A 26,886-nucleotide genomic window follows, 5' to 3' on the forward strand; every position below is an offset into this window, starting at 1 on the left:
CCTGGTAGGCTGTGAAGGTTGCTATGACAACACCAATTCAATGGGCAGCGGGTTGGCTCTGGGGTTCTTGTTCAGTCAGGAAGCCTGCTACCAGGTCTTCCAATGCTGCCTGACTCTTGAGGTCCCCCCTGCCTCACCTCCTCCAGGCAGTCCTCCCTGCCCGTAGGCCTGTCCACCTCTGACCATGCAACTCTAGGCCGGAAGTGGGGTCCTGAGCTCGTGTCCCAGCTGGGCACAGGCAAAGGAGAAAGTATCTCAGAATCCTGAGTCTAGGAATCTTAGGATCACAGTTTTGGGAATTCTGGGATGTGAGAAACCAGGGCCCACAGAGGACCTCACAGTAATCACTGGGAGGACCCAGAGAGCTGGGCTCCTCCCTCCCTGGACGCAGCCTTGGCTACGCTCCCATGGGTGCTCTCTCAAGCCTCAGGGAGCCTGTGGAGCCTGTCGTCACGGGAGGCAGACCAGCCACGACAACCTGAGCATCTTGGAAGCAAAGCCCTCCACCGCTCTGGGCCGCCAGTAACTGCCTCAGAGCTGGGTGCGAAGCAGGCCCGGGGTGGGAAGGCAGCAAGTGCTAAGTGGGCAAAAAAGACAAAGACAGAGACACGGGGCAGGGCAGGGTGAGGGAGGGGCGCCAGCAGGGTGGGCAGGACCCGGTGGCAGGAGGAAGATGAAAAGGGACACCAACCCAGAGAAGTGGGGAGAGGGGAGCACAGCTCTCAGGCAGCAAGACAGATCCCGATAATAACGGTGATGCAGCTCTCCCCTCCCTCTCTGCCCCAGCATCCGGGGTAACTGCTGGCGTGAGGGCGGGTGGCCCAGCTGGCTGGCTGCAGTGGTGGAAAAGCCCCCTGTGGCCACAGCCCCTCCCCAAACGCATGCACCATGCACAGGCTGCACGGCCGCTGGGCGGCACTGGCTCTGCCCCTTGTTAGCTGGGTGGCCTTGTACAAGGGGTGAGCTTGTTCCAGCCTATTTCCTTCTCTCTAAATGGGGGTCCATCCCACCCTCTTGCCAAGGTTGTCCTGAGGATGAGAGTCACAGTGGGTGTGGCTGGGCTTTGTTCCTTTTGAAGCTCAAGACAATGAGCTGGCTGCCCCCTGCCAAGGCACCCCCAGGACAGCGCCGGGGTTGGCGCCTGGTGGGTGAGGAAAGGATCAGGCTTGGGGCAATGCAGGGAAGGTGAGGGCAAAAGGGAAGGGAGCTGGGGGCCCTGTCTTAGGCTGGGTTGTTCTTGCTCTCACTCTCTCTCCCCCTTTCTCTTTCTCTCACTCCAAGACTGGTAGCTCTGTTGCTAGGAGACAAGGAAACCCAGTTATCACTAGCTCAGCCCTCGATGGGACTAGATGGGACGCTGGCCTCCATTGTCCCTGCCTCTGCCTCTGGGACAACTGTACCCCTAACAGGACGCGGGGCTGTGATTGCAGTTCCCCCCAGCCCCACATCCTCCACATGCTTATCCCCCCCCCGCCCCCCGTCTTTTGTCTCAGGCTCACTCGGATGAAGCTCTGCCTCCAGGACCACTGGGTCCTTCCCTGCCCCCTTCTCATCTCCCTTTTTAATTTAACAAATGTCACAGAATGACCTGCTGGTGTAAGTTTGCTTTGAGGATTAGAGCCTGGAAAAGAAATCACGGAGAGACAAAGCCCTGAGTGTGGGGCAGGCCTGGGGCTCAGCTCTGCCAACCACTCACCCTGCTGCCTGGGCTGCCGCCAGCCGGCCATGGAGGCCGGGACCCGGGCAGAGCTGCCCAGGGTAGAGGAAAGAACTGAGGCCTCAACGTCCTGGCTGGGGAGCCTTAGGCAGGTCACTCAACCTCTCTGAGCCCGCTGTCCCCCTTGGTAAAATTCAGAAAGTGGCAGTCCCTGCCTCATGAGGCTGCTGTGGGGATAAGAGGAATTAATGTACACAAAGAGCTCAGCACAGTGCCTGGCACACAATACATGCTTCACAAGCACCAGCCGTTGTTAGTATTATTAGAATTATGATTAGAGTCCTCAAAAAGGTAGTGAGGCAGCGGGAGGGGGGGGGCGGCGCGCAGGGCTGGAGGATGTGCTATGGCAACTTCTGGGCAGAAGGCTCAGAGGGCTCTTTTAGAAGCGCCTGGTACTGCAGGAGCGGGGCCCAGTGAGCCAGGGAGCTGTGAAGACAGCCCGGAGCGGGATGCTGGACACCGGCTACTAGATTCACCTGCCGTTTGCCAGGAGCCCCGCGGGCACAGCGCCAAGTGAGTCCGGGCTGTGTTTGACAGATCACCTTCCTTGAGCCTCCCAACCTCCCACCAAGGAAGATCTGATGAGGAAACCGAAGCCCAAGGCCCCCTCCCGCAGCCCGAGGGACGGGACTCACGGCAGGTGGCCTGGAACTCATCGGAGCCGTCAGAACACTCCTCTTCGCCGTCACACTTCCACCGCTCGGGGATGCAGTGGCCGTTGTCACAGGTGAAGTCGGTGTCCATACAGGTCTTCTTGGCTGTGGGGAAGGAGAAGAGCATGAGGGGCCTGCTGGGCACAGGAGGCCTTTTTAGGACAGAATGTGCTGGGCCACCTGGCCTTCCATGGCCCCTATGTCACAGGGAGCCCCATCGACCGAGGGGAGAGAACAGGAGAGAAAGGCTTTTACCGAGCACCAGAGGGAGACCGGTGACACCTGTCCTGCCCTCCAAATTCAGAGCGAAGTCCAACAAGTGTGACAGGATCCATCCACCAAGGGCATGCCTGTTCCCTGTCACACCTCTCTCTTCCCCCAAAGTCTAGTTCCACTGTCACAGCCTCCAGCAAGTCTTCCGTGATCACCTAGGGCAGATGCTTTAGCCCCTTCCGCCAGTTCTCAGTCCCTGTACCTGCTCCCCCAACCAGACCAAAGTCAAGGCCTCGTCTGTAAGCACCAGAAGCTGGTGATAATAAATCAAAGGTGAATGGTTGTTTTATGACAAGATTAATGAGATATCCTCTGTTCAGAGTGGTGGAAAGAGAATCTACTGGCAAGACACCCAAATCAGTCTCTGTCCCTAGGGTGCTTCCAGGGCCTCCACACGGGGTTTGAATCCCAGCTCTGCCTCTGATCTGTCTGACATTGGGGTTGTTAACCTCTGAGCCTCTGTTTTCTTATCTATATAACTAGAGGCCCGGTGCATGAAAATCATGCATGGGGGGGTGGAGTCCCTTAGCCCAGCCTGTGCCCCCTTGCAGTCCAGGAGCCCTTGGGGGATGTCCACCGCTATGCTGGGGGGGCAGCTCCTTCGTTGAGCATCTTCCCCCTGGTGGTCAGTGTGTGTCATAGCGACCGGTTGTTCTGCCATTCAGTCTATTTGCATATTAGGCTTTTATTATATAGGATGGGAAGAAGGAGCAAAGGGCTCTGAAGAAGGAAGCAAGTTGTAATGTATGAGGAACACGCAGCAGAGATCCTGGCACATAACAGATGCTCGATAAGTAGCAGCTATTGCTGTTTTCATGGTCTGAAGTCTTAATTAGAAGCAAAGGAAATGGGTGTTCCATGGTCTCGTGGGGGATGTAGCAGGCTGAGCTCTCACAGCTGGGAGCAGAACTGGGACAGGAACACGGGGTCCAGTGGGGTGCTCTTCTCCCTGTCTCTCCACTGGCCTGATGCTCCCCAGTGTAGGTGCTGTCACATTCAGCACAGCCTGACGGGGTAGCTTTCAGTGGGGGCTCCAGCCCGATGGGAGCACAGCTGCCCAGCCTCTGCTCGCACATCCTGGGCCAGGGCTCCCCCTCCCCCCAGAAGCTCCCTCCCAGTGGCCAGCTTGGATTATGTCCATTCTCCCACAGGCCCTTGGGCTGCCTCTGGAGCAACATGACTGGGTTTCCTGAATGCATCCTATTTCTGCCTCTCCTTTCTTTTTAAAAAATATATATCTTTATTTATATTAGAGAGGGAAAGGGAGATAGAAACATCAATGATTAGAGAAAATCATTGATCAGCTGCCTCCTACACACCCCCTACTGGGGATCGAGCCCACAACCTAGGCATGTGCCCTGACCAGGAATCAAACTGTGACCTCCTGGTTCATAGGTTGACGCTCAACCACTGAGCCACGCCGGCTGGGCCTGCCTCTCTTTTCAGTGGAATCCTTGCAGTATATCTGCATGCTAGGATGTTTTCTTCACACTTTCCATAGGAGAACACCTTTGTGCACGGCTAGAAGAAACCAGAGGAATCAGAGTCCACCTACAGATGGGGAGCCTGAGGCTCAGAGACGGGGTCAGCCCAGGGAAACAGCAAGGCAGGGACCAGAACCAGCGTCCTGACTCCAGGCCAGGAGCCTGCGCAGCCCTCCGAGCCCTGCACCCGGGGCGTGGGAGGTCACCGATATCAATACCACCGCTAGGTAAATCATGGCCCATAATCACCTGAAATAAGGACAGTGATGACCACAGCACCTGGGCATTCCCAGCGGGGACAGCAGAGTGTTTCTCCACCAGAAGCTCAGCATCTAAGAGAGAAACATTCCTGTCCTACATTCCCTGAGTGTGTCCCGTGTGCCAGTCCCCGTGCGAGGCACTTTCCCAGGAAACCCCACGACAAGGGGCCCTATGTCCCGCTCGACGCATGGGAAACCCAGGGGTGCTAAGTTACACGCCCAAGGTCACATGTGGGTGGAAGCAGGGCCACAGTTTGACCTCCCAGTCAGATGCCCTGGTAGCTGCTGTTAATCCCATTTTACACGAGAGGAAATTGAGGCTCAAAGAGGTGAGGGTGGTGGTGGCAGAAGTGGGATTTCAATTCCATGTGGCAGCTGCCAAAGCGTAGGCTCCCTCCACGAAGGCCCTCGGCCATCTCAGCGATACAGGCTAAGAATGAGGACTCCGGAGTGGCAAGTGCAGTGTGACTGGGTTCCAGGAGCCACCGGTCCAGGCAGATCAACATAGCCAGGAGGTGCCTGCATGAGGTGTTCTCCTGGATTGTGCCCATAAGTGTGAGCAGAATGAACCTGGGCAATGTCAACGGGTGCTCTGCTCGTGGGCTGTCCTGGGGAAACGGAGGCGGGCAACCTGCCACTTTAGGTCGGGGACCAGACTAAACCACCTTGATGGGCCTGTCTGAAGTGTAACAACGTGGAAGGATTTGGAGTCAGAGCGGAGACTGAATCCTGGCACGGCCACCTCCTCCCCGGGTGACCTGGGCCAGTTCCTCCCCGTTCTGGGCAAGTGGGGACGGTGGCTTCCCGTGCAGCACGGACACAGAGGAGGCAAAAGGCTCCCCTGGGGGACCCGAGCAAGCGCCCGGTGCCGGCTGTCCAGGGAAGTGAGCCGACAGCCCCTCGTCAAGAGGCTGCATCAGCACTGCCAAGCGATGAGGGCTGGGCAGTCTTCCGAGGTGTCGGACAAGCCATGCCAGCCCCCGCTCTCTTGGCCGTGGCCGCCTTGGCTCCAGCTCCCGGGGTGATTCCCCAGCTGGGCGGGAGGCCGTGGCTCCCTGTTTCCAGGGATTCATGTCCCTCCATGCCAGTCGCCCCTTGGACAATGCCCACCTCTGTGGGTCCCTGTACTCCACAGCCCAGGAGCAGTATGTAATCATCCAGGGTCTGCGACATCATAATCTGGTGCCATGGCAACAGATGAGCTGCCACAAAGGGCTTGGGATTCCACAGGCCAAGGGGGAGAATGGGAAATCCAGGACAAAGGAAGTGGGAACGGCTGTTTATAACAAGAATACTGGCCAAGGAAAGTGTCAGACAGTCCATGCAAGTTATATAACTTCTCTGAGCCCTTTCTTTCTTTCTTTCTTTCTTTCTTTCTTTCTTTCTTTCTTTCTTCCTTTCTTTCTTTCTTTCTTGCTTTCTTTCTAATATGTTTTTTTATTTCAGAGAGGAAGGGAGAGGGAGAGAGAGATAGAAACATCAATGATGAGAGAAAATCATTGATCGGCTGCCTCCTGCATGCCCCCCACTGGGGATCGAGCCCACAACCCAGGCATGTTCCCTTGACCGGAACCGAACCCGGGACCCTTTAGTCCACAGGCCGATGCTCTATCCACTGAGCCAAACCGGCCAGGGCTGGGCCTCACTTTCTTCATCTGCATTCGGGGATAATCTCCCTGCTTCACCACACAGGCTTGTTGGTGAGTGGGCTAAGGGTGGTGCCAGTGCATAAACTGAAAGCATAAAGGCGCAAGTTTGCGGGGTGTGGAGCCAGCAGCCCCAGCTGTGGGTGTGACATGGGCCCATCAGTCACAGACGAGGCCTATCTCCTCATATGGAAGTGGAGGTGTGGTGCCGACTGCATCTGAAGCCCCTCTCTGTACCCAGAGTCTATGATCTTGTGAAATTATTATGCTCACTCAGCACCTGCCAGCACCCACCCCCAGAGGCATCCTTCCCGAGACAATATGCATCCTTCACACTGTTATTCCCTCCCACGCTCATCCCACAGCCCCGTGCATACAGGGGGCTTCAAAACAGAGATCAGCCTGGGCTGCCAGGCGGAACTGCTTGGTGTGGCTTCCTCTTGGCAATCACAGGGCTCTGTCGTGTCAGAGCCTCGAAGGCCTCTATGAGCTTGGCCGTTCTATAAGCCGGAACACCAGGGGCAGAAGGAAGCGGCTGCTCAGAATCACAGCACTGTCCGTGGGAGGGCTGCACCTGCACCCAGAGATTCTGACTCCCGGACTCACCATGTCTAGGGGTCAGGAAAGGCTTCCGGGAAAAGGGACCGTATTCAAGGAAGAGGAGTCAGCCAAGCTGTGGGAGCGAGGAGAGCAACGAAGGGCATTCCAGGGTCACAGGGCCTGGGACATGGAGCAGAATGGCCAGGCAGGGTTGGGGACCTGGGAGCTCCCTAGGCCAGGGCCAGCTCGCCCCACCTCCTCAGAGCCCGGCGCAGGGGCTGGCTTTTCACCCAGAGACACCCAGCCTCGGCTCAGCACAGGGCTGCTTCCTAGCAGCCAACCAAACTTACGGCTCTCAGCTGCTGGGCCTCCCTAGCAGAGGAGGAGGCCGGCAGAGGGCGGGACATGGAGCAGGTGGCCAACCCCCCGGATGTTTGGGATAAGACACTTATTTTCCCTCTTGGAGATCTATGGTGCCCACTGGCTTACGAAAGCCCCGAGAAAGCCTGCAGTAAAGGTATTGAATTGACAGTTCCCTCCAGCATTTCCCAAACTTGTTAGCCAAGCAACTTCTATTTTGGTTGCCATGTATGTCCTTTTCCCAGAAACCAGTGGTCTAATGAACCCCACCCCGGGAACACCACTGCAGTGCCAGCCCCTCATTGTACAGATGAGGCCCAGCGGGGAAAGACTGGCCTGTGGTCACACAGCAGATGCTCGTATCCAACTTTCTGTCCCTGGGCCGGCCCCACCAAGCAGTGAATATAGGAGAAGGCGTTCCCAGGAACCTGGCCCAGAGCAAAGCTGACGAGACACCATCCCAGTCCTCAGAGCAGGGACATGTCCAGAGGAGAGCCCAGCATGGGGAGGGGGATTGATACCAGGCCACACAGGACAGGAAGACGAGATGTCAGGGCTGCAGGCTCTGTCTGCCCTCTGGTTTCTATAGTCAGGCTGTGGGCCCCGGGGAATATTCTGTGAGGACAGAGAGCCATAGGCAAGGTGGGTTCCAGCTCAACACTGGAGCATGTCCCCTCCCCTCCCAGGGAGGGCAGGCGAGAGCCTGAGAGGGCGAAGATGTAAAGCCCCACGTTGGCGGTCAGTGCACAGAGGGACTCATCTGCTCCCACTTCCTCTCCCGGCCTGGACCAGCGCTGGCAGCCTGGCTCCGGGTGGCCTGGCTCCGGCCCTGCAGCCCAGCCCTAAGACAGCTGGGCCACTTGTACCCAAACCAGGGAGATGAAAGGGCTGCTCCCCCCATGGTTACCCTTCCCAGAGCTCGCCAGACCCTGGCGTTGCCAAGACAACCGCTGCCAGCAGAAGGAAGATCCGGGGTGGGGGCAGGGGGCGTGCCAGCCCGCCTCTGGCCTGCTAACCTGGCAGGCAGATTTAAATGACAGCCCAGGAAGCTACTATTAAACTGTCACCCCAGTCAACGGACGACAGACCCCGAGTGTTCTCTGGCTTCGGCAACAACACAGCAGGAGTGAGAGGGGGAGGAGCCGGTGGCCCAGAGCAACCTGCACCCCCTCGGGGAGCCCCTCCCCTGCGCCCACTCACCCACCGCCAGAGCCAGCCATCCTCGCAGGCTGCGGCGGGGCCTGGCAGGGAGCTGCGGCCCAGCAGGGCCTGGAGAACTCGCTCTTTATTTTAAGCAGAGGAACCCTTGTTCCCAGTGAAACCCCCATGTGAACGTGAAGCTGCACTCCAGGAAGCAGGAGGGGCAGCTCAGCAGCCGTTCCCCCATTTCCGCCCACAGGCCTGGTGGGGCCATGAAACCCGGGCTCTCGGCAGCTGTGGGTCACACCTGACCCTGCCGCCGCCCCAGGTGTGTGATGCTCCTAACAGCCCTGGGTGTAAAGATCCCGAGGGACTAAGAGAACATTTAAAACAGCCTTGGGCTTAAGGTTCCCACTCCCTAGTAACCAAGGTTCTGAGACTGCGCCACTCGGGTCCGCTCACCCTCCGCCCTGTGATGGACTCAGGACAGACACTGCATGAGTCAGACCTGCCAGTGAGCTGTGGATGCCCCCACCTCCCATCCCCACAAGGGACAGTGTCTCAGTCCACACACTGACAGACTCAAGGGTCTTGGTGGTGCCAGAGAAGCAGACAGTTCCCACAGTGTCCCAACACCCAGAGTGTGGTCGGCGGGAATCAGCTCCAGGTTTTGTGGGGCCCGGCGGGCTCCGGGGCTCTGGCCACCACCATCCATCAGCAGGTGACATCTGAGTCTGCTTCCTCATCCAGCCTCTCCTTCCACCGAGGGAGAAAGAGGAAATGAACCGGTGGGGTGAGCCTGTGAAGGGTTGGAGAAGATGGAAGAGCAAAGGGGTGCGTGTGAGGGGACCACCCTGGGAGGGCAGCCTTGCTTTTAAGTTGGGCAGTGTCCTCAGCCAGTGTCCCCTGGCCCCTCGGTTATGCTTCCCCAGCATTTCCTTCATCGCAGCGGCCCCCTCACACGGCCACACACGGGATCTGACACCAAGGTGCTCAGAGAATACCCATGGCCCTGCCCCTTTGACAGACCGTGTGACCTCTTCCCATCTGGCCTCCGTTTCCTCATGGGAACAGATCTTTAAGGACCCCCGACCGCGGACATTCTGGGTCTGTAACTTTAAGACAGAGAAGGTTGTGGTTCATGGTGCTGCCTGAGGCCCCCCCGGAAAGGTCACCTGGGGCTTTCCACGGCCAAGTCCCTCCCCCAGGCCCAGCACAGCCCAGCTGCTCTCGGACACTGCCCGACCCCAGCCCTGTCACCAAGGGAGGTCCAAGCCCTCGCTGGGGTATGTGGGACTCCCTGTCGCCACGGGAAGACGAGCGTCTCCGAGGGACCGACGACAAAGGGGTCTTCCTGTCCCAGTGATTTGTGATGCAGGAGGTACTGGGCCAGTGGCAGCTGGAGGGGTGGGGGAGATGGGAGTGGGAGAGGTGGAGGGAATCAGCATGGGTCCCGGCCTTCGGCTGCACCATGCAGGGTGCTGCTTAGAGGAGCAGGCAGGACACGGAGGGTACCCATGGCTCTGCCCATCTTTTAGGCTAGGCCTGCCCACCCTGGGTTTGGGCCACCCGCTTGGCATTAGGATTGTAGGTCTCCAGGAATCAGCCAGAGGGAAACGCAGGGTACCCTCAGTGTGGAAGCCTCCAGAAGACAGGAGGCTGGAAGGCCCCGCGACCTCCAGCCAGAGCCGGCCTGGCTACCAACCACCAGCCCCTCAACTCCGGCTGGAGCACTTGCTGGCCCCAGTGGGGACTCAGCCTCCTCTGACCATGGGACCTTCCTCAGCTGGGGGTGGGGGGTTCCATGGCTCCACTTCCCCACTGGCTTCAAGTGGGGAACCCAGGGCTCCCTGGACAGAGCCCTGCAGCCAGGAGTGAGGAGGCCAGGCCAGAGGGGCCCGAGAACCCACACAGGGCAGAGCTGCACGAGTCAGACCTGCCAGTGAGCTGTGGGTGCTCCCCTCCCCCTTCCCTCCTTACCAGGGGCTGTGTCTCAGTCAGCAGCTTAGATCGGGTTTGCCTTTGCCAAGGGAGCAGGAGACAGGCCAGTCCTTCCTGCCCCACAGCCTGGAGGTGTGGAGTGAATGAGGGAGAGATGACCCCAGCCTGACTGGGGGAGTCCTTCCTCCCACTCCTCAGGCAGGTGGCACCTCTGGCCAGGAGGCAGTGGCTGCCCATGCTGGGAAGCAGCCCTGACTAAGGGGAAAATGCAAATGATTTCACCAACTAGGCTGGACGGAGGAGCCCACTGGGCCAGCCTGGTGGTAAAGGACAGGACACCGACTATTGGGAAATCCATCTCCTGGGACTGGGTGGGTCTCTCGGGGCACGCCCTCTGTGCTGGCCCAGGGGTTCTTGCTCAGGAGGCTGGTATGAGCTTTCCACCACCCTCAGCTCCTTGCTGGCCAGCCAGGGAGCCTCAATGCCCGCAGGAAGCCTGAGGGTGAGGGTGTCACTCTGTGAAGTCTGTGCCAGAGAGGCTGCTGGCTTTTATTTGAAGAAAGGTTAAGATTATTTCATTGCGGCCTGGCCGGTGTGGCTCAGTGGTTGAGCATTGACCTATGAACCAGGAGGTCACGGTGCGATTCCAGGTCATGCCCAGGTTGCAGGCTCGATCCCCAGTGGGGAGCGTGCAGGAGGCAGCCAATCAATGACTCTTCCTCATCATTGATGTTTCTCTCTCTCTCTCTCCCTCTCCCTTCCTCTCTGAAATCAATTTAAAAAATTTTTTTAAAAAAGATTATTTCACTGTGAACGGGATTAGCATTGGGTTCTCCCGCCCCTGGCTGGGGGCCTGGCTCTACCATGTGACCTTGTGTAAGTCCTCCTCCTCTATGCCTTGCTTCCCCACGAAATAACTGGTTGGACAAGATGGTCTCCACGTTCCTTTGCTTTTGAGGTATGATATTACCCTCCAGGGCTCAGGGTGAGGCTGGCAGAGGGAGGCAACATGGCGCGGTCCCGTTCCCTCCTGTGGCTCCAGATCGGGGGCTATAAATCCAGAGTCAGTAGCCACTGCCCTGCTGGGGCCTCCCCATACGCTGGAAGCCATCTTTCCTTCTTCCACTGGGCCCCCCTCCCCCTAGAACGTGGCCACGTGTCTTAGCAGGAACTAGGGACCACATCAAGCCGCCCCGCTACCTGTGCCTGCTCTGCATCCTTGGCTGCCCTGCCTCCATATCCACTCACCGGTCATGGGCAGACCGAGGGCTGTCCCACCAGGTGCCTGGGCTTGTGCAGCTCCACCAGGCAGCAGACGCCTTCCATCTCACTGGGAAAACCCTCCCCGCGCCTCCAGGCCACTCGAGCATCAGTGCTGATGGTCTGACAACGCCCTCCACCTCCAACAAGGCCAAAAGGAGTGGAGCCCCGGCCAGGGTCTGCTGGGGCCCAGAGCACCAAGGGCAGAACATTAGCAAGCTCAGTTCTCCAAAAGGTGTTTATTCTGTCGCCATAGTTTTGGCAGGTCAGACCAGGACAGTGTCTGCAGCCAGCCCTTCCAGGCTGCACCCACCCTGGCTGGCAGTGTCCAGGTGAAGATCTAGGGCCCTGCTGGCAGCCTGAGGAGGCCAGGGAGTCCTCCACAAAATTGGCCATCCCGCCAGCTCAGCGAGCCGGGGACTGCGGCTCAGCTACCACCATGAAGCCGGCCTCATGAGATGCAAACCTTCCCCTCATTGTAGCTGGGCTCTGGGCTGCAAAAGCCCTCCATAGGGCTCCTCTGGGGAAGTTCCACAAACCCAGGCTAGGATTTGGGGGGTGCGGGTTGAGAGAGCCTCTGACTGGTATGGGCCTTGGAATCCTGGGCACTCCTCAGGCTGCCCTTGACCTCTGGAGTGACCTCAGACGAGTCCCTTGCCCTCCCCGGGCCTCAGTCTCCTCATCTAGTCGTGGGAGGAGAAAGTGTTAGAGGTAGAAATAGAATATTGGGGACTAGCTACAAGTATAAAAATATTAATCATGCTCTGTTAACCGAGACTGTACTGTTCTGATTAGGAAAGCGCATTCTAACCTGGCTGAGAGTTGTATACCCTGGGACATGGGAGCCAACATGGGAATGCAGTCCATCCTCCTTCCCCGAGAACTGCTACCAGTGTGGAAAGATAAACAATCTAGTCCTGGAGGCGCTCAACCTTTGCAATCCCCAGCCCCTCCTGCCTGTAATCTGCCCCGGAGGTGCCCAGAGGCACCCCCTCCCCGCCAGCCCGCATTGCCTGTAACCTGTAACCATTACACCTTGCCTCCTTTCCCATGCCTGGAATTCTTTCTCTCCCACGTAATCTTTGCCTCCTACCCAATATAAGCAGTTGGCTCTGGGAAGGGCAGAGCAGATTTTTGTGGATGACCTGCTGCTCTCCCATGCTGCCCGCATATATGAGAATAAAGGCGCATATATGATTCAACCCTGTCTCTGCTTAATTGGCTCACGTAGTGACAGGCAGCCCAGACCCCTTGGTTGTCCGGTTACAAAAGGAGTCAGGTGTGCCCCACTCACAGGCCTGCCTTGGGTGCCTCCCCAGGAGGACAGTGGAAGGGCTGATGGAGGGCACGCCAGGTGTGTGGGCAGGGCTGAGTGCTGCGAGCCTGCGTGGTCAGCCCCTGCTCCTAGGAGGGGCAGCAGGTGTGCTACTGGGTGAGGAGGACGTCAGAGCACCCGAGTGGCTCAGGGTAGGTGCTCCATGGAGACAGGGGAAGGGTGCTGACATCAGGGGCCCCAGAGGAGAACCATGGGGGCGTTAGGGGGACAAAGAGACTGGTTAGAAACTCAGCAGGGCCCACAGGAAGTCTGCAGGACGCGGAACCTGAGTGGATGCAGTGCTGAGTAGCAGGTTAGAGCCCTGACCCAGCAGCTCTGTGAGGTGGGTAGGTGGGGTGGCGGGGAGGAATCACCATTTTGAGAGGTGAGGAGGCAGAGTCCTTGAATGGCAGTGGACTGTCCCAAGGTCATAGAGCTCAAGGCAGAACCAGAACCCAGGTGATCTTACCCCTAATGCTCTACAAGAAAATAAAAAGATGAGAGGCGGACCTTCCCTCACAGTGTATAGCCAAGCGGAGGAGCCAGGGATTCAGCTGTAACAGTCACAACCCAGACCGGATAAGATGGTCCTGATTAGAATCGAGGGTGTGAGGCCATTGTGTGACCTCAGACAGTCACCTCCCCTCGTCAGGCCTCAGTGCCCCCAGCCTGGAAACAAGATGCTGAACCCAGGGGCCTCTGAGGGGCTGGGGCAGAGCAGGGAGCCTGTAGGTTGAACCTCAGAAAAGGGGTGACTTTGGCCGGCAGCCAGTAGGTGCGGGGGAAGCCCACCTTGAGAAATCTTGTTTGATCCAGAAGAAGGTAGATTCTAAAAGCAGATGGAGAAGGTGGTTTCTTTTTTGGCTTTTTGTGCTTTTGGAAGGAAATGGGCTCCGTTCTCCAAAGTCCTTTAACATCCCAGGGATCGGTTCCAGCAGGAAAGCATGTGTGGGGGCCACAACCCTCCAGGTAGCAGATTCCTAGGAGGATGGGCCAGGGCCCCCGGGCTTCCTCGTCACACTGACCACCTCGGGCTACTTAGGTTAGGGTCACTGGGGCGGCCTAAGGCTGTGTGATGCAGGGTCCTGGCACCACCAGTGTGACTACAGGTGAGTTAACCTCTCAGAGCCTCAGTTTCCTCATCTATAAAATGGGACTAACAACCGATAACTACACCCTCGGGGCGGGGGTGAGAATGAAAGGGTATTATAGATGTTGAACTTATATGGTGAGCTGTAGAGAGCAAAGAAGCCACAGAGCTCTTGACAACGATCTGGCTTATTTTTTACCACCACCCACTGGTTCTCCTGCAGGGACTTCGGAGGAGAGCGGGTTCCTTCCTGCTGGAATGGGAGAGGGCTGTGAGCAGGTGGACAAGGGCTTGGCTCAGGTGGGAAAAGCTTCTTGGTCCCCTGAGGTGCTGGGCGGTGGCCGGTGCAGGTGGGGCACTATGGGGGGAGGCTCAGAAGGTGCTCACAGGGGCTGCAGGCAGAGCACACTGGGAGGTCAGGCCCTGGAGGCCATCTGGTCCAAATCTCACATTTTATAAGTGGGGAAACTGAGGCTAGAGCTGGCCTGGCCCGAGGCCACACTCCCAAGGCAGCCTCAGCAAAGCCCTCCCAAGACCTGGTCATGGCACAGAATTGCAGCTTAAGAGGCTCACGGAATCATAAAATAGCCTTAGAATCGCAGAACAGAATCTCCAATTCCAGGAGATTAAAACACACAATTGGAAAGCACTTAAACCTAGCCCTGGCCGGTGTGCTGGGTGGTTAGACCATCAGCCCATGCACCAAAGGGTCGCGGGTTTCATTCCTGATCAAGGGCACATACCAGGGTTGCGGGTTCACTCCAGGTCCCCAGTCCAGGCTCGTGCAGGAGGCAACCAGTCGATGTGTCTCTCTCACATCGATGTTTCTCTCTCTCTCCCTCCCTCTCCTCCCTCCTTTCCACTTTCTCTGAAAAGCAGTGAAAAAAATATCATCAGGTGAGGCTTAACAAAACAAAACAAAAATGTACCTAAACCTAAACGGCCCACTGTTAGGACCGTGAATTCACAGAATCTTCCCAACTTTGAAATCACAGAGAGAACTGTAAACCCAAAGTGAGAAAACAGAACCCTAGAAGCTTCCAGCCACAGACGACTCCGGGCCCCAGGTGGCAAAGGCCCGCTCTTCCTCCCACCGTGCAGGAACCCTCCTTCCCACCGCTGACATATGGCCATTCCGCTCCTTGAATGCTCTCAGCGACAGGGGACCCAGTCAGCTGTGCCGGCTGGGGCTCGACGTGCTCCTTCCTCTGTGCAGGGAGGGAAATAAGTTCTCAACAGGAGATCCCCACTTGGTACAAATGGATTTTTCACCCCTCCTTGTTCTTTGGCTCTGATCAGAAAGATTCCTAGGGAAGTGGCAAGGAGCCAAGAGCTGCCACAAAATGACTTTCACCAGCAGACAGACCGGTAATAGGTTTCGGTGGGAAAAGGGATGGAGAGGGGCGATTAATTCCAACTTGCTATGCGATAAAGGAAATTAAGGCATAATACTGAGGAGGCAGCAATTCTATTAACCTGTGTGGAATACCAATTACTTCAGCCTTCTCAAAACTGCTAGAAATAAAGAGAAAACCCCAAAAGAGACTGTGACTGTGGCCCCGGGCTCATCTGGATTCGGCCGTTTGTTGGCCCTGGCACCCTAAGGATGGGAACGAGGGAAAATCCCCTGTTCTTGCGAGATGGTCCGCAAGGGGGAGGAAAGGCGGGCCCACAAATTGCCACTGGACTGCTTGGCAAGTGCCCAGGGCAGAGCTGTCCCAGGCCCTCTTCAGGGAGAGCTCAGTGTAGGGGCCATCGGGGCCTCCCCTTGCCCCGCTCACACCCCTCAGTCCTGTGTCCTGGGAGGGCGGAGCTTCTGTAGAACCTCTTCTAATGGGAACATCTCAGGTCTCTGCTGCTGGAAACAAAAGCATCAAGTAGGGGCCTACTGTGTGCCAGTGCCCTGGTAGGTGCAAGCCCTGTGGTTAGGTAAGACCTTAAGAGGTGGCCATATCCTGTAGGGCTGGGCTCAAGGCTCTGGTGGAGACCACCCACCCATGAGGCAGGCAGCGTGGGCAGAGCAATGGCTGCAGGCCACAGCTCAATGCCTCCGGCCAGGGGCCCAGCAGGATGGCTAGGAGGCTCTGGCCAGAGCTGGGCCAAAGGAGACAGACATGCTGTGGGAAGTGAGAGAGGGAGGGAGTGGGGCAGGTGCCAGCAGACGTCACTTCCCACTGACATCCTGGCCCAGACCTCGGCCACCCCTGCCACTTCTCAGAGCCTCTGAGGCAGGGTGCCCGTCACCCTGAGGTTCTGAGCCAGCAGGGTGGGTGCCACCACAGCTTAGATGCAGGAGAAGCCACTCCTGGAACAGCTTGCTCTCTAGCGTGCCTGCCGCCCAGTGACGACCCCACCCACCTCGGGCTTTTCTTCAAGTGGACATCCTCTCCTGGCACAGAGGTTTGGAAGATGCTAACTGCTGCCCGCTGTGCCCTCTTCCCACCCGGAGCAGATTAAGATACCAGGGCTCAAACCCTGGCTTTGCCCCTTCCTGGCAGTGACCCCAGGCAGCTCACTGGGCCTCTGGAGCCTGTGTTTTCCTCATCTAAAGCTGGGATGATGAGTTCGGACTTGCAGGATTCAAGTCAGAATGCAGTGGACAGATGAGGCCTGGCCCAGAGGTGCTGTCACACTGTGGTCAAGACCACATATCTGGTGCCCTCCCTCGCCCTGCCGCTGTGAATCTTTCCCAACATAAAGCCTGGACTTAGAAAATACTCAGGGACAGACGCTCCTCCCAGCTCTTCTCAGTTGCTGCCCCAGCCCCAGGCTCTGCACACAGGGGGTGGGGGTCCTCAGGAAGTTTTTGTTACAGTGTTGAAGGGCATCAGGAGGCCTGGCCTCGGTTCTTCCTAACTTGGCGTCTCCACACACAGAGCAGAAGGGCTGCTCCTTAGAGAAAAGGTCCAGGTGGAGGTGTTGCTGGACAGCCAGCTGGGCTCACAGGTCTGGCTGTTTCAGAAGTGGCGTCCCCAGCTAATCCCACAACGATTATAAACCTTGGCAGAGCAAGGCTGGGGACGACGCCTCTGTCCACTGCATCGTAAGGTTTACATAGCCCACTGTACGCACCTCTTTATTCAGTTCTTACACCTGCCTGTGAGGCTCAGAAAGGGACAGGACGGGCTCAGGACCGTCCATCTGCCCAGTCTTCTGCCTTGACACAACCCTGGGCCAGGCCAGCGGCCCGGCTGCCTCCTCTGTGCAACGGGAAGGATCTGCAGTACAAGCCCTGACCTTGCCCTCTGAGCAACCCTGAGAAGGGGGGTGGTACCCTCTCAAGAACCTCTCTGTGCCACATGAAAATCCGACAGCAAAAGGTGGCAGAAGCATGAAGCACTGGCCCGGGCCACAGCCTACTGGAGGAGAGAGAGCACTGCCCAGGGAGCCCCAGTCCTGGCCCCTTCAGCCCCTGGCTCTGTGCTTGGGAGGGCCTGGGCTTCCCCATCTGTCAAACAGGGGACAAGAATCCCACCCTCCCTGCCCTTGCAGGTCAGCGGTGCACTTGCTAAATTTAGCCCTGCCCCACTGCGCCCTGTGACCACCACCTCGGCCAGGAGGGGATGGGAGGGGGCCCCCTCTCTTGTACCAAAAGCCGGAGCCGGGCACAGAAGTGTGCCCAGGCAGACGTGCAGACCTCAGGCCCATGCACACAGTACACGTATGTGCGGACAGGGACGCATTTGCACACTCAGACGTGCACCATATACTGAACATACTCAGACACACATGCTGCACTGTGCACATGTTGCTGCACTGTGCACATGTTGCCGCAGCACACGGACCACACACCCACATGTGCACAGGTGGCTTCATATGACTCACACACTACAGACAAATAATCATAGATTTTCCTGCCTTTCCCGTGACAACCAGATGGTGGGATGCTCCCAGAGGGCTACCATTTAATGCTCTAATTAATTTAAAAATATTCCAGGAACCCAGAGCATGGGTTTGTTCCAAATGTCCCAAACATGGCCCAGCCTGAGGCCAAGGAGGGAAGCAGGTCCTAGGGAGAGGGAAAGGGGCCCTGGGAGGTAGAGGGGCTCCCCCTGCACCTAGGAGAGGCTGAGCGCTCACCTGGAGGGTTGATGCCTAGCCTAGCAAGGAAGGCTGGACTCAAAACATGGGCCTGATCCCGATTCCAAGAGCTCTCCTCGACCCCAGACAGGGAGAGACCCCTTCGCGGCAGCCCTGGCAGGGTTGTCTTGCCCAGCCTGCACACCTCAGTGGACAGGGAGCTCAGTCCCTGCAAGGCTGCCAGGCTCCTGTCAGACTGTAGTTCTGGGCTCACATTAAGATCCAAACTTGCCCTATGAGCCCTACTGTGTGACTTCAAGGCACCAGGAGAGGAAACAAAGCATAGAGCCCCCGCAGTCTGCTGTGTGAGATGGGCACATTGGAGAGATAATAGGCTGGTCCAGGGGGACTTGCAGTGCTCCCTGCCCTCCTGTTACATGCCTCCAGTGACGGGGAGCTCACTACACCTCCAGGCAGCCTGCTCTGGTGGACCAAGGTGAGCCCTGGCCCATTCTCTGGGCCACGAGAGCACAGAGGTTCAGGTTGGCAGGCCTTGCCTCTGCCTTCTCCCGGGGAGCAGGCCAGGGGCGCGTTCTTTGCTGCTGAGTGTTTGGGGAAATGCAGCAATAAATTTACCGCCTCACTTATGAGTAATCTGCTGTCAGGAGCTCTGCGTAAGCAGAGGGCTGAATTAACGGGGCTTAATTAACATTAATGTTGTGACAGATTTCAACCAGAGTTGGGAAATCCCCTATCCTTGCAGCCCAGGCCCTCGCCTGCCGCTTCCCTGCTCATACGGGAGGTGAGAGGCCCAGGGAGGACTCTCGGAGCTGTTGACAGACGTGACCACGGGGGCTGCCTCTCTCCCAGGATTAAGAGGGATTTGGGATCTGGGGGCTGGATGGAGGCTTGCAGATCAGCACAGGAAGCCAGGAGCCTCTGTGACTCTAATTATAAAGGGCCATTCAAGCTGAGCTCTGTGTGCCCTGCCCGGCACAGTGGCAAACACACGGGCCTCAGAGTCCGAGAGACCAGGGTTCAAATCTGCCCTCTCATGCTGAGGAACCTTAGGGGAGTCATCCCAGTCTTTGTGCCTCCCCATCCTCGTCAGCAAAGGGGACTGGACAAATGCCCCTCCCAGGGCTGCAGGAGATTCGGGAGGCCATGCATGGAGGGCAGAGGTGCTCTGAGATCTGCACCCCCCTCCCCTAAATCATAAGCATCAGAGCAAACACGGAGGATTACTGTCCCTGCTCATCACCTCATTTAATCTCCCTGTGGCTCTTGGGGGTAGGGACGGCTATAACCTCACTGTGCAGATGAGGAAACCGAGGCACTGAGAGGGGAGGTGGTCTGCCCAAGGCCACGCAGACAGTCCGCAGGGGTGCGGGGAACACAGCACCCACTACCCCACTGGAGAGCCCCTGCCAGGACCCACAGGGCCAAGGGGAGGGAAGGGGAGGGCTCCATGTGGGATCCGCCTGTGAATGATGGAGGCAGTGGGTACCCCCCGGAGAGGTCCAGACAAACGAAGTGGAAGGTGCAGCCTGCTCTCAGGATTGGTATCACCTCCTATTCCGCTTAGCTTTCTTCAGGGTAGCCAGCCCAGCCCTGGCCCGGGGCAGCACAGCGTAATTCACCATTAATGATCGCCATTATTAGTATTAATGAGGAAGACACCTCCGACCAGAGCCAACTTTCAGCAGCTGCAGGAAGGAGCCCCAGGCCCCACCCACCCACCCATCCCGACACAGCAGGCCCAGCCTCACCCTGGGCACATCTTGGGCCACTGAACAGGACAGGCTGTGTTAAGGCCCTTGGGCTCCACCAGGAGCACCCCCTGCCCTGGTCTCCAAGGGGCTCTGGGCCCCAGGTCCCCGGATTGGACCGAGGGACTGCCCTGTTGGAGCCTTTTTGTTGTTGTTAATCTTCACCCGAGAATGTTTTTCCCCACTGATTTTTAGAGAGAGTGGAATGGAGGGAGGACAGGAGGGACAGAGAGAGAAACATCAATGTGAGAGAGACCCATCAATCGGTTGCCTCCTGCACGCACCCTGACCGGAGCCAGGGATCGAGCCTGCTACCTAGGCACGTGCTCTTGACTAGGAATCGAACCCGAGACCCTTCATTGTGCAGACCCGACACTCTAACCACTGAACCACACTGTCCAGGGCCCAGTTGGAGTCTTGGGTTCTGTTTGGGAATACTGTGGGGAAGCAGGAGGGGGCAGCTCTATCTCCAGAATGTGACTGCTTTCCAGCCCTGTCAAGCCCCATGAACCCCCAAGCCCTGCCACAACGCCCTGTCCAGGAAGCCTTCCGCCAAGCCCCCACCTCCTGACTCAGACATTAGCCAGAAGACCTTTAGGGGGACAAAAACAGGACCTATCTATGGGGCTGCCGTGAGGATCAAAGGAGAGGCCACCTGGCACTGAATGGGGTGCAGGGACAGAGCACTGATTGCTGTCATCGATGACTGCTGACAACGGGGCTTAGTGCAGGGAAGACCCAGCCCTGCCAGGAGCCCTGGAGGAGCTTCCAGGCTGCTCCGAGGCAGCAGAACCAGCCAGGGGTCTCTGTGTGGCCCCATAACAGGCCTGGGACTCACAGGGCCCCTCAGGACAGAATCAGAAAGAACTTTGTCTCTGGAAATAGAAAGAACTTCTTTCGAAAAAGTGAAGTCTCTGTCCCAGGAGGTGTGCAAGCAAAGGATCCATCTATTCATTCAACAAGCGTTCACTGGCCCCTCCTCTGTGCTGAGCCCTGTGTTGGGCACTGGGGACTGGGAAAGAGCATGAGACCCAATCCTTCTGCAGACACCACACAGAGATGCTGAAGGTGCCAGACAGACCGCGGGTCAGGCCTGCCTGCCGCTGTGAGTGTGCCGGAGCCTGGAGGAGGAGGGAGAGGCACTGCTGTGAAGGAGGCTCGGGAGCACCTGGGCAGCTACAAGAGGGGTGCTCTGGCCCAGCACACGTGAGGCCGGGTTCTACCGGCTCTGAGCCCCCCAGGCCTGTGATCCCGGGGGCCTCCCTGCCTCCCAGGTCCCGTGCTCTCCCTGCCCTGGTCCACCTTGACCACAGATCACTGCCAGCCCCCAGAGCCCCTGCCTGTCCCAATACCCAGTGAGGGGTGGGTAGGAGGTGTCCGTGGAGGGAGGGGCCTGCTGGCAGCAGAGTGTGAAAGAGGGAGGGGTAGCTGTCTCTACAAGGGCACAGCCTGTGCCAGGCAGGTGGTGAGCTCACCCCTTACCCACTTCTCTGCCCCACATCCCGCCCCCCTCAACCATGGTTCCCGGGGAGCAGGCTCCAAGGAGGCCCAGCAGCCAGACCACCAGCTGCTGCCCCCTCCCCATACAAACCCCGGTCACAAAGCACCCTCCCCCAGCTCTGCCCGCCTGTGGTGACAGCCTTTTGGCACCAGCTCTCCCCTACCCTCCATCTGTCAGGAATCGGTGCAGACAGACTGTGAGAACCACAAGAGTAAGCAGCGACTCTGCTTGGACCCCCTCCCCACCGCCTCCCTAGTGCTCCCCCACCATGTTCCTGCTCTCCCCCCACCCTGTCTTCCTTTCCCTTCTGTCTATCTGCCTCTTTCCTGCTGATGAAGACATTGACAAAGTGGGAGTGGGCGGGGGTGAGGGGGACCAGCCAGCCAGTGACACACACTTATTTGCAACCTCCACATACCACGGCCACAGCAAGCCACCCATCTGTCTTCATCCCTTACCGCTCCCAGCCTATTGAGGGGTCGGAATCCTGTGGGATTGTGGGCTCAGTGTCCCTGTCTATACAACTGAGCAGTAAATCCCGCAAGCACGCCTCCAAAGGGCTGCTCCGAGCCCAGAGGCAAGCTGCGGAAAGGCTTTGTGAGTCACAGGGCCTTGCGCAGCAAATGTTTGGTGTCCCCAGCTCCTTCCTATTTAGCATGGGGACGGAGATCCAGCTGCCCTCCTCTTGGCAGTGGAGAGGTCAGAATGGTACAGGAACAGACGGGACAATGCCCAGAAGGATGTACATGGCAGCAAGAACGCAATGTGAGGTGCACAGGGCAGCGCTGGGAAGCTGAGGCCCAGAGGGCAGCCACACAGCCGGTTAGAGGCAGGAGCGGGACGGGACAGCGGCCAGGTCGCCTGGACCAGTCCATACCGGCACCCACACAGGATGCTCAGCCCTGGCTCCTCCAGACCTCCCTTCCAAGGGGCTTTATTTCTCCTTGAATTCTTCCACAGCGGTTCTCAACCTGTGGGTCGCGACCATCGGAAAACACATAGAGCATATCAGATATTTACATTACGATTCATACAGTAGCAAAATTACAGTTATGAAGTAGCAACGAAAATAATTTTATGGTTGGGGGTCATCACAACATGAGGAACTGTATTAAAGGGTCGCGGCATTAGGAAGGTTGAGAACCGCTGCTCCGAAACATGAGGAGGAAATCAACTCTTTACCTTTTTTTCAAAAAGTGATCCCTGACCAACCGGCAGCAGAACCCACGAATAACGAGGAAGCCCTGCTGCAGACCTGGGGGCGCAGCGACCAGGGTTCATGGGGTGCAGGCAGACTGCCTGAAACGTCCCGTCTGACGTGGGACTTTAGTTTAAAAAGCGGGGCAGTTCTGAGCACACCAGGACGAGTGGTCACCCTCGTGGGAGTAGGCCCTGGACGACACCCAGGTGCTGGGCAAATGCAGCCGTGAGAAGAGAGCGAAACTCCTGCTCACTCTCTGCCCCTGTGAAGCTGGCCCACGGCCCCCCGAGGCCAGGTGGAGGGAAGTGTTGGCCCAGCTGCAGTCTTGGGGTTCTGGGGGGCCCATGTCTCACCCCAACCACGGCACAGACGTGCCCAAGGAAAAGGGGGAGGGGGCCTGAGTTCTCCAGCTCTTTCGTAGCCAAGGAAGCCTGAGGCTCAGAGAAGGGACACCGGTTGCCCAAGGTCACACACTGAGTGAGGCAGCCCCGGCTCAGAAGACAGGCCTGCTCTTCCATCTATAGGTCCTCCCAGGTCCCGGCAGGGCACTGGCGCACAGCAGGCCTCCAGTGAACATTGGAGCGCGGACTCAAAGGCTCCAGTCCACACCAGATGCTTCCGTGGGACCCACAGAAACACCCATGTCCGGGCACACACAGCATGAGGTGCGGGAACACAGGATGGGGTGGGTGGGAGGGGCACTGGGCATGTGCCGGGCCAGAGAGACCCCATCCCTCCTCCTTCCCCTCCACCCTCCTTCCCTGGCCAGGTCTCCTGAGGTCTGGGATCTGGTGTGACCCCAAACTTTTAAAAAATATGTTTTAATTTATTTTTTAGAGAGAGAGGAAGGGAGAGGAAGAGAAAGATAGAAATATCAATGAGAGAGAATCGCTGATCAGCTGCCTCCTGCAGGCCCCCTACTGGGAATCGAGCCTGCAACCCAGGCATGTATCCTGACCACCGGCAACCTTTCGGTGCCTTTCCAACTGAGGCACCCCAGCCAGGGTAACTCCAGACTCTTAACCAGACCATTCCAGGGCAGAATGGCAAAGACGGAGATGAGGGAAACACAGGGTCGCAGCCCGGAGGAGGCCCTGACTCACCGGTGGGGGAAGGTTCCTGGAAATGACTCTGGAGGTAAAGCAGGGTCAGACAAGCAGAGCCAGGGCCCCAGGCAGAGGGGAACTGCCTGTGAAAGGGCGATGCTGAGCAAGGACAGAACAAAACCCTGCACTCGGCTGCAGAGCGGGGCGTGGGCAGGGCTGCTGCAGCCGCCAGGGAGGCTGCAGTGAGCGGGGAAAGGGCTCGGACTGGCAGGTGGCAGGGGAGGCATCTAAGGATTTGGTGGCTATTGCAGGTGAGGGAGAGTGGGGCTGTGACAACTCCCAAGGCCCGGGTGAGGTCCATGCTGTGGACTGCTGCCAGAGGCAGGAGAGGTCCATCCTCAGTCCCAGTGGCTGTGTGCAGGTCATCATAGGGTCGGGGCAGTGCCACCCTGCTGACCAGGAGACCACACTGTCTGTAGAGGTGTCACCTTTACCTCGAGACACGGCACATCCGTCTTCACCCTCCACTTCCCCGCAGGTGGGTTACAGGGACAGCCAGCGTTTGCAGAGCCCGAGAGTGCAGCCCCCAGGCCCTGAGAAGCCTGGAGAGAGGAGAGGCTTCACCTGAGGTCACACAGCATGTCAGCTGCCACAGGCTGGAAGGGGACACTAAGCAGGCTTGGGGTGAAGGCAGTCTTTGTGAGCAGAGGCCCCAGAAACAGAGCTGGGACCAGAGGGGCACAGGAGGCAGATCCAGGATGGAAAGGAAGACAGATTTTCTACAGGAAGAGCTGTCCAGGGACAGAAGGGGCTATCTGGTCAATTAGTGAGTTCCCTGTCCCTGGAGGTATTCAAGCAGAAGTTGGAAACCCCTCCACACCCCCCGCCCCGGGGCTGCCGGGGGAATTCCTGCACTGGGATGCGAGTGGGGAGGCTGCTTGGGCGAAATGAGGCTGCGGCTCCAGCCCCAAGAGCCATAGCTCCCTCATTCATTCACTCAGCACACGTTCCCCAAGGCCTGTTCTTGCCAGGCTGGGGACCATGGGCAGAATCAGAGAAAAACCTCCTCTCTCAGCTTTCCCCAACCCCATCCAGGGGGCAAGGCCGGAGCAGGACAGGGGACAGAGGATGGAGGCACTGGCTGCCCACGCTCCATGTCACAGATCTGTATCGTCCCCTCAGTGAGCGAGCACGGGGCCAAGGGCTGGGCAGGGCAGGCACAGTGCAACCTGCTCCTGCACCCACCCCTTCTGGAGGTCCCGGAGGCTCTGGGCTCATTTCCTAATGAGGTCTCTGGAAGGGCTCTTCCTAATTAAACTAGGACAGTAAGTTATGGCCGGGGCCGCAGGGAGGAAGGGGAGACAAAGGAGCCTTTTGGGGCCCCAGCCCCTCCCATTCTACCCAGCATGGCAAGGGAGGGAATTCCTGAAGAACAGACAGGAAATGAGGGCTCACAGAAGGCTAACCCTGACTTGAGCACTGACCATGGGCCAGGCACTGCTCCCCGTGCCTTTTGGAAATTAACGCACATAGTCCTCCAGTCACCTTGAGGGTTCGGAGTTGATGGCTCCAGCTTACAGACAAGGCAAGAGCTCAGAGAGGTGAAGCAACTTGCCCCGGGTCACACAGCTCGGAAATAGTGAAGTATGGACTGGACCCCAGGCAGTCCTGTCAGAGGCCTGGCTGTTATCTGTGTCACAGGGAGGCCTCTCTTGGATGAGGTGACCCACGCAGGAGCAGCCAGAGGCAGGGGGCCTGAGGGGGCTTGGCGGGGGGTGTCTTCACGTCTATGGCTCCCTCCTGGTTGCACAGTAAACAGAGGTTTGGAGTCAGACGTCGACAGGGGCCAGGGAATCTGAATTTCAAATGCTGCCCAAAGTGATTCAAACTCCTGATCCAATCCTAACCCCTTCCCCGTACAGGTGAGGAGACGGAAGCCCAACGAGGGGCAGAGACGTGCTCAGGGACAAGGTGAGGCTACCTGGCTCCTGGTGGGGCTGAGAGCCAAGGGTGTGGGTGAGAATGGCAACAGGGTCCAGTGAACCCACACAGGGAAGGGGGAGAACTCCGCCCAGAATGCAAGTGTGGGAGGGCCCAAAGCCAAGGAGAGGGCGGGCGAGAGGTCTGGGAGAGCAGTGGCACAGGGGCCAGGGCTGCACCCACAGGCTGGCAGACTTCTGGGCCCTGGTGTGGCCCCGGTCCTGGTGAAGGAAGAACTGACTGGCCCCGTGGGACCCAACACGGTTTACATGGGCCAGAAATTACTTACTACCCACATGTGGGGTTCAGGGTCAAGGGACTTGCCCTCGGCCCCCAGCTAGGATGCAGGTGACAGTGGACTCCATTCCCCTGGCAGTGGGAACCCAGGTCCGGCTGGTCCCTGCCCCCTCTGCTCCCTTGGGAAACAGCCAGTTGTGGCCTGTGGGTGACGGGTAGACAGGGGAGGGAGACTAAGGAGTCACAAACACAGCTGATAAAAAGTTTGCTCTGCTGGCCTGGTCAAACGTGAATGTAGTAATAAAGAGTGGGTTCTGGCTCTGTGTGCGTGTTTAGCCATGTCCCCGTGTGAGGGGCTGTACTTCACGGTCCCTGCTCTCTGCTCCCTGCTCCCTGCTCCCTGCTCCCTGCTCCGGGGTCTCTGCTCCGGGGTCTCCTGGCCTCAGGGAACAGGGGCAGCTCCTCAGACCCCACCCCCACCTGGGGCCTGGCTGTGGGGGACTCCCGTGAATACCCTGGCTCTCAGGGAAAAATAAAAGAATCCCAGACTGGCTCCCCATGCGTAGAGACCCCAAGACGGGTAGAGATGAAGCAGAGGTGGGCCGGTGGTCTGGGCCACGGCGATAGTATCAACCTCAGCCCGCTAGGTGGGGGCTGGACAGTGGGCTCAGGCTGAGGCTCGGTGGGGAGCGGCTGCATGGCGGGGGGCAGGCTGGGAACAGAGATTGCTGGCGCCTCTCCAGCTACAAATAATTCCCCACCACAAACAGCCAGTGGGGGGCTTTGGCTTTGGCTGGGCTGGGCCGCCTTGGCCTGTGTGGGAGGAGGAAGGACGTCCTTGGCCCTGCCGCCTCTGTGTATCCATAAGTCACCTCCCTCGTGGTGCACCCCTCCTCGAGCACGCACACCCAGTGCACATGCGCATGAGCGGGGGCACGTGGCTGAGAGGGCTCTGAGGGGAGGTGGGCAGCAGATGGCAGCTCGGGGTCCAGGAAGTGGAGAGGGAGAGGGGAGCACTGGCCTGAATGTCCTTGGATTCCGGCCACCAGGAAAGCCCAGCCTTGGTCTCCAGCTATTCACGCGAGCAGCTTAACCTGGGCCTGATGGGGCCTTCCTGCCTCTTATCAGCTGCCAACTCTCTGATGTTAATTTGGACCCCTCGGTGAACCACGGCCCCTCCTGGATCACGCACCGTGCCAGGCCTGGCAGGTTAGCCAGTTCTCCTTGGCTCCCTCTGCGTAACGCGCTGCCCCAGGCCACCCGGGAAGCAGCCGCCCTGGGGCTCCCAGTGCAGATCGGATGGTTCCTAGAGTCCCTCCCAACCGGAGAAGCGGCTGTGCTCCAGGCAGCCCGGTCCTCCCCGCTGGCCAGTTGACCTACATCTTTCCTGCTACTTCAGCAGCTGCCCTCTGTGGTGTCCTTGGTGCTGGAGGAGGAGGAGGGAAGCTGCTGC

At 58.3% G+C, this 26,886-nt stretch overlaps 1 protein-coding gene across 1 annotated transcript in view; it reads right to left on the reverse strand.

Moving 5' to 3' along the window:
• Window positions 1–26,886, reverse strand: part of LRP8 (LDL receptor related protein 8) — a 74,727-nt gene that overhangs the window by 36,606 nt on the left and 11,235 nt on the right. The window contains exon 4 of the mRNA XM_023752826.1: window positions 2,353–2,475. Within this exon, the coding sequence (XP_023608594.1) occupies window positions 2,353–2,475 (123 nt within the window). The remainder of the gene's footprint in view (window positions 1–2,352; window positions 2,476–26,886) is intronic.

This window comes from Myotis lucifugus, unplaced genomic scaffold (genome assembly GCF_000147115.1).
Source record: "Myotis lucifugus unplaced genomic scaffold, Myoluc2.0 scaffold_37, whole genome shotgun sequence".
In the NCBI taxonomy this organism is placed as follows: domain Eukaryota; kingdom Metazoa; phylum Chordata; class Mammalia; order Chiroptera; family Vespertilionidae; genus Myotis; species Myotis lucifugus.